The sequence below is a fragment of the Charadrius vociferus genome, unplaced genomic scaffold (genome assembly GCF_000708025.1).
Source record: "Charadrius vociferus isolate BGI_N301 unplaced genomic scaffold, ASM70802v2 scaffold14, whole genome shotgun sequence".
Taxonomy (NCBI): Eukaryota; Metazoa; Chordata; class Aves; order Charadriiformes; family Charadriidae; genus Charadrius; species Charadrius vociferus.
Genome location: NW_009648876.1, coordinates 8,576,553 through 8,584,202, shown reverse-complemented (window position 1 = coordinate 8,584,202; position 7,650 = coordinate 8,576,553). Strand labels below are relative to the sequence as shown.

Sequence of the window (7,650 nt, the reverse complement as noted above, 5' to 3'; positions counted from 1 at the left end):
TTTGTATAAACCTAAGGCATCAACCATAGGCTAGATCTTTAGCTGATACAGCTGTTCAAAACATCACTGAAATCAGTTACTGAGAGTAGCTGAGAGTCTTCAGTGGGTAAATAAGCAACTTTTCTTATGAAGACACTCAAGTTCATAGAAAGCATGCAAAATGGTATAGAAAATACAAGGCATAAGATAATAAGCATGTTTTAATATCAGTTGTTCTAGTTTTCATGAAGACATACGAAACTCCTTAAAAGAAAGCTTCTTTACAATATTGTAGAGTCAGTTTAGCTTCCAAAAGTGTCTTTTCTCTTCCTGTGACCAAATGATATGCAAAATAATTCTGTTGCAATGTCAGGAAAATAAACTCTCTAATACTGGTATTGATTTTCTGCTCAGTAAAGCAGTGCTTTTCAAATTTTTCTTTTATCCATGACTTGTCTCTCATTGACTGGATAAGGGAGCAAGTTCCATCTATGTCTTTTTTTGACAGAAACCAGCAAGCAACAAGATCCTGAGCCTTTAGCTGGTACTCTGTTAGATAATGCACTTTTTGTATACACTTACAATGTATCATAACCTGTTTATCCCAATTAAATAATGAAAAGACCCTAATCATAGCCTCCATTACTTTTCTGGTGTAGACTTCGGATGGAGATGTTCATCTTATCCTAGCTGGAGAAGGCTGTGGCTGGTCCACGCAGTAGGCACGGGAAGTGATTTCTTGAAGTGCTGGGTGATCGCAGCTCTCCATGAGAGCTAGCAAGCTCCACACTTTCTGAACATCAAATGGATATCTCCAAATACAGCCACTCCGGTTCTAAATCAAACACTAGCCACGTTGTGGTTTTTTTTTTTTTCTCCAAGATCTCCATCTCCTACCAGCCCCAATCTCTGTAGCAGAATTAACGCTCCACTTTCCTATACACATCAGAGCAGCACAAAAGCAAACCAAACTACTATTGCCTAAATAGTAAAATAGTGCTACCTACCTGTCCAGAAACCAGAGTCTGAATTTTACTAATCATGAATTCCTTTATAACCAATATATATTCTAATTCATCCCTTTACATGTTGGATAATGGACCAAATGGGATGTTTATGTATTTCACAAGAAGGAAGAATATATATGCACACGCACATGCGTGTGTGTGTGTGTTTACACCCATCCATACTTGCTTTGTACAGCTTTGCCACATTTTGAACTACCCCAGCTGACCAGCGAGCACTTGAGGTTGCCATTGTAAATTTGAGTACCTGCAAGTCCTGCACGGATCAGTTGAACTTGTGGCCTTTTGCTTTTATCAGTCTGTGGGCACCAGCCCCGAGGTTACGCAACGTTACTCAGCACTATGAAGAGCGGGGCGTCACAGCAGCCCTGCAGAAACTCACGGCTTCCCTCTGGGCTGTCTTACAGTTTTATGGTTGGTAGGACCCATGCGTATGCTGAGAACAGCACTGTCACCAGCAATGTAAGCAGAGCTGATGCAATCCAATTACTGTGACCATCACAGTTACCGGCAGGTCCCAAGTCCTAAATCTGGTAATTCTCAGTCTGTCCTACAAGTCCCATATGCTATGCATGTGGGCACTTTTATCTGAGCCTTTCTGGTTAGAAAGCTCAAGAACCCACAGAGAGACCCTAAGTCACATTACACAGCATAAGAACCTGCATAGAAAAGACTATTTTTTGGGAAAAGGGAGAGTGGAACAGGTCTCCTGTACCTTTATATTGCTTTCAAGGTGACTCCTCTCATCATAGATATGATAAGCACATAATGACAAATGCATTCCATCCAGACTGGAAATGAAAACCTATATATCTCAGGTAGGATACACCACCTTGCTGTCGCTGCTTCATGGCTGCTTACTACTCTGCCAAAGCCAGATATTAGACTTTTGGGGAAACAAGGTTGGAAGGAGGTGGGCAGAGTTAGCTTTTATTGAAAAGCATCTTTTTTGTCAAAACCGTGCTTGGTTTGGTGACATACTTTGAAATACTCTCTGGTTCACCTGTTCTTCTTGGCTATTTCTCTCTACAAAATACAATATCTAAAAGTATTATTCTTAAAGAGAAATCTAATTAGTAAATTACCCTTTCTTCCTGTGGCTTAGCCTGCAGTTATCAGTCCAACAGGGCTCTGTTGAAGACGGTGGAAGTGCTGAACACACAATGCAGTAGAAATATTTTATTCTCCTCTGGAGAGTTATAATTCACATTCTTGTCCGTAGAGCCCTGGAGTCAGGTAAGGTTTCTAGGGGCTGAAAGCACGGAGTCTAGAACATTGAATTGACATTTCTTTCTTGGCTAATTTCTCCTGCTTTTTAAAAAAAATTATTTTTCTTGGAGGTTTTTTTTTTTGGCAGGATTTTAAGACACTAATTTACACTGCTGCTCTGGAAACATGGCACAGAAAAGTCAAATCTTACATAAATTATTCATCACTGGGTCATTTTATTTCAGTAAGATTTAGTTTAATATTTAAAATTAGGATGACGATTTGTGGAAACTGGTTAAAATACAGTATATGGTCACAGTGTTCACAGAGTGTACCGCATACATTTGAAATGCAGACTTTTAGTTTTTCAAAAACAACCAGAAAGCCTTTTTTTTTTTTTTTTTTCCTGATTTACTGGAAACCTGGCATTTCAGAAATGCTTACATCTCATTCAGAAATCTGATTCTCCTTCTCCGAAGAAATCCGGTGGGTTTTTTAAGTGTCGAATGCAAAGAAACCATATGTTGCGTGATGTTCTCTGCTGTAGGGACCATCTCAAGAGGCAGAGGGTCAACATGTGGCCATCACCTTTTTCATCGACAGCCCAGACATGAAGTGCCTCTGCGACCAGTCTGGTTGAAGCCTGCTAACTGCACACAGCAGTCAGCCCCAGGGTTATGAGATGTGTCTTTGCTACTGGGCTGGGAAGCTTAGTGAGGAAGGAGAATAATTTCCTGTGTACTCTCCTTTTAAGTGGGAAAATGCTGCAGAGGTACCTGATGTATGTGCTGGCTGAAGACCATTCTCTCTTTGCGCATATCACGGGAAATAGTCCAGTCCATGGACTAGATGCTGTTCAGAGCCACCACACGGTTGTGTATAGGTCTTAGCCTAAACAAAGAACTACAAAAGTCGCATGGATTTCAGTGGCATAGGGCCAATATTTCCATGGCAAAGAGTATGCAGTATTTTTAAAACAGGAAACTCATGGGGAACATGCAGCAACATACTACTGGTTATAAATTAAAGTTTACCCTTTTGTAGATGAATTATGTTATCGCTGCATCAAGGGTCATCAAAAAATACGTCACTGTACTCTTTTTTTCAGTGAATTAAGCATCGCTTCAGATTGTTTTCATATGAAATCTGAAGACTCTTATTTGCAATTTGGAAAGCATTAAAGAGAGTTCTGTTTGTTTTCGGTACATATTATATCATGAGGACAACTTTTTTTTTTTTTGCCTGGTAGTTACGTTCTACTGTTTAGAATAATAACACAGAATGAACTAACTTTTTCTTCCAAAGCAAATTACAAGTGATTTACAGCTGTTGATTGCCTCTCCCACTGCCAAAGTCAAACTAAACCCGGGGTGAAAAACAGCAGGAAGAAGTGTTATTTTAGGATAAACAGATTTTGTTTCCAGCTGAAACTGCACAGGGTGTTTTAGCCAGCAATCATACGGGCACTGCTGGCTGGCGGTGCATTAGCGCATCCGTGTGCAGGAAAGTCTGCCATCTACTGAGGCACCGACAGCCTCTGCGGCAGCACTCGGATACTCTGCCCGGTGAGAGCATCACCTCTCTGCACTCCTCTGCCTGGGACAACTGAAATAATTAAAGTGCATACGCTGGTAGGTGTGCAGGCATCCATCACGGCTTTGTTTAAAGGCAAAGTGGAAAAGGAAAAAGACAAAAAGAAACAAAACCAGGCTCAACTTTTCATCAAAGCTGAGTATCAGCTACAAATCACCGCTTCCTAACTTTTGCTTCCTCATGTCTGATGTTACCCAAAACCCACAGCAGAAAGTAGACTGACTCTCTATTTAATCTGACCATACATAGCAATACGCCTGGGTGAAAAGGACCACGTAAGATTATGAGATTTATACCATTTTGAAGAGATTGTCAGTGAGATTTTAAGTGAAGCTCTACAAATAGCATCGTGTGGTATCGTGGAGCATTTTACTGTTTTGACAGCTGTTTGCTTTCTGTGAAAAGTTAAATAAGCTCATAAAGAGATTTCCTCTCCCACCCCCCTCCCCCAAGATGTGCATGTAAAACATTAGCAAAATTAATGTTTGCATGTTTTCTTTAAATGAGGTCTGCTGGGAAGTAAAAGAAAAGAAACTGTACAATTGTTAAAGCTTTTCACAAAATATTTTAATAAGGATGTAACAGCTTCCACATTAGCAATTTTTAAACTAAAAGGAGCTGACTCACAGTCCATTGAAGTGAATTAGGATTTTTTCTCTCATTTCGATGGGCTTTGAATCAGACAACTTTGAAATACTAAATTTATACATTCATTTAACAGTACCTAATTTTTGGTGAAAGAAATGTACAAAGTAGTATCCTGCTTTTTGCTGCTGAGAAAACTTAAAGGGTATACTTTAACAAAAACCTGTAGTAAGTCCACCACCGCAAATGCTAGACGCCTTAATTGTCAACCGTACACTTAACACTGTACTTAAGCACCGTAGCTACCAGTACCATGCTACGGGTATGCTGCTACGAGAGATTTTTCCCAATCTCTTGCTTCAGATTGCCGGTAGTTATAATTAATACAACCAGAGTATTGTGCTAGAGAAGTGATTTATCACAGCTACTGGGACACCTGCCACCGTGTGACACTGTTAACAGAGGTGGTAGAAAGCAAAAAACATAGCTGCTTTATTTCAACACAGTCCGTACCGATCCTTATGTCTGAGGTAAGAGGGAGCAGGGGTAGAAGGTTTTGTTTAATCAGCTGTCATTTATCAAACAAGAAAGCTTCATTTGTCTTACGAAAATTGAGGGGAAGAGAGAAAATTCAAGCGAGAGAATTTTTGTGGGGGAGACAATGTAGATGAAAGAGATAGAAAAAGTGACAACCTTTTTATCTGAAAAGGAGCCTTCTTGAGCATCACCCATTTTAAAGGCAACCTTGCAAGTAGCCACCACAGACATAAGTATACAGTATAAATTGCTTCAGAGAAACACGTTCACAACACAGTGACAAGAATCAACTAAAAAAAATCGAACAAAAAGACGTCTGGCACACACTAAAACCAACAGTTCTCAGAAATGAAACATTAAGAAGCTCTGGGCCAGTATACTACATTGGCAACGTATGAAACCCATTTTATTTTTTTTTAGTGCAACAGAAGAAACTGGAGCTAGGGTAATAGCTATTATCAAACAGCTACTTTTTTTGTCAAGTATTTATTTCAGAGCCTGATGGAAATTTTGAAACGAATCCCTCTTTTTTCCATGTAGGCTAAAGTGACTTTGCGGCCACCCAGGTCATTCATAACTGTCTCAGCTCCCTTCACTGCTGTTTCACGGCTGACGGAGCAGGCGCAAGACAATGGCTTCACAGTCTAGTGCTCCCTTTAAACTTTATTATTAGCACACTTTATTGTATGTACGGACACATTCAAACATTTCCCAGCTCAGTGCTCCCCCCGACTCCGGGCTCAGCGCTCTGCTCCCTGTGAGTCACGGGACTGTTTATCTCCTGTTATCAGCAACCTGCTGTGCAGCTCTGAAGCACAGCAATAATCAGATTTTTTTTTTTTTTTCTGAAGACCTTTTCTGCCCTGCTTCCCCGAGCGTAGCACAGAGAGACAGAGCCCCAGTGAGGTGGAAGCTTTCCGCAAAGGAAAAGGCAGCTCCATGGCTATGCTGCTTCTTTTCTCAGGGCTTTTTTGCTCCCCTCTTTCTTTTTTATTCCTATGGGGGGACAGAGAGAGGCTACTTGCTCCTTCCTAGGGGAGGGCAAGATGTATGTTGGGGGCGACTTTTCCCAGCGTTTCTGCTCCCAGAAGGGGAGGTGCGTAACTGCCAAATGCTGAGCAGGGTCGCTTTCAGTCGGGAGGGAGTCTGAGCCTGAATGCCGGGGCTTGGCTGAGGCAGGCTCGACTCAGCGGCCTGGGGGGGGGGTCCCACCAACCGAAAGGGAGGGCAACCTGTACAAAAGGTGAGGGGAGAGTCGCTGAGGGACCTATACAGCCACTCGTCAGACAGAGAGAGGGGTGGCAGAGCCTGGCTGCCAGACCTTAAGTCAACCCACGAGTGCAGCAATTTGCTAAGAGGGTCTCAAAGCGCCAGCGAACGCACCTGCTCTCAAGGGAGGCAGATGGGGGTGGGAGGAAGGGGCAGCAGAGTGAGGACGTGGGGTTTTCTTCGCTCCTTCTTGTGCCAAACACCACTGTTGGTGGGCAGGACCGAAACCCCCTCCCTCCCAGCCTCCCCATCCCACAGCCCTGGCCTCGCTCACCCTCCTGCTGGGGGGCAGTAGGGGAGCGGGGTGAATGCTTCCTCAGAGGGTGGTAATCCTGGAGGTGCAAGTGCCGTTCCTGTACATGCTCCCTGACTCCAAGTTGTCTGGGGGAAAGTCCTCCACGCTGTATGCCCTGCTCTTGAGAGCAGTGGCATAGTAGTCGATGGGTTCCTCTGCAGCATTGTCCATCCAACTGAGGCAGAGCAGCCGCTGGAAGGACCGCTTGAAGTTGTCCGAGAGAAAACCATAGAGGATGGGGTTGGCACAGCTGTTGGCGTAGCCCAAGATGACGGAGAGCTGGCTGATGGTGGCGTCATCCTGCTCCACGAAGACATTGACCAGCTGCACAATGTAGAAGGGCATCCAGCAGATGACAAAGACCATCACCACCATCATGACCATGAGGGTGATCTTGCGCTCCGAGCGTTTGCGTTGCTGCCAGCCAGCCTTCAGGGCCACCATGCGCATCTTGGCAATGATGAGGATGTAGCAGAGGCAGATGGCCGCCACAGGCAGCAAGAAGCCCATCAGAAAGGTGTAGACCACAAAGACCACCAGCCATCTCTGGGTGGGCTCTGGCATGAGCATGTTGCAAGCCACCGTTCCATCACTGTTGGCTGCTGTGTTGGAGAAGATGATGATGGGCAGGATGATGAGGATGGATAGCACCCAGACACCCAGATTGACCATCTTTGCCACAGTGGGCCGGCGGTACCTAGCCGCCTTGATGGGGTGCACCACAGCAATGTAGCGGTCCACGCTGAGCACAGTCAGGCAGTAGATGCTGGTGAACATGTTGATGGCATCCACGCTGAGCACCAGGCGGCAGAGCAGTGAGCCAAAGGGCCAATGGTGCAGTAGGGTGGAGGTGACCAGAAAGGGGACGCTGAGCATCAGCAGCTCGTCTGCGATGGCCAAGTTCAGGATGTAGATGTTGGTGGCCGTCTTCATCTTGGCATAGCGTAGGATCACATAGATGACCATGGAGTTGCCGCACAGCCCCACCAGGCATACCACGGAGTAGATGAATGAGATGAGGATGGCGCTGCCCTGAGACTCACTCAGGGTGCTGTTCGGGATGCCGGTGGAGTTCCTGCCGCTCGAGTCCATGCCCCCCGCCGCCGCCTCCTCCGAGGCGCTGCCGGCTCCGCCCCCACCGCTGCCGCCGCCCGCCCC

The 7,650-nt window shown here is 44.8% G+C and overlaps 1 protein-coding gene across 1 annotated transcript; it reads right to left on the bottom strand.

Moving 5' to 3' along the window:
* Window positions 1-6,445: 6,445 nt before the first annotated feature.
* Window positions 6,446-7,637, bottom strand: SSTR1 (somatostatin receptor 1). Its single transcript, XM_009886961.1, has one exon. It carries the CDS (start codon window positions 7,582-7,584, stop codon window positions 6,514-6,516), a length of 1,071 nt encoding a protein of 356 aa, XP_009885263.1. The 5' UTR covers window positions 7,585-7,637; the 3' UTR covers window positions 6,446-6,513.
* Window positions 7,638-7,650: the final 13 nt, after the last annotated feature.

Excerpts from the sequence above, each read along its gene's own strand:
- SSTR1 (XM_009886961.1), bottom strand. The coding sequence starts at position 7,584 with ATGGACTCGAGCGGCAGGAACTCCACCGGCATCCCGAACAGCACCCTG.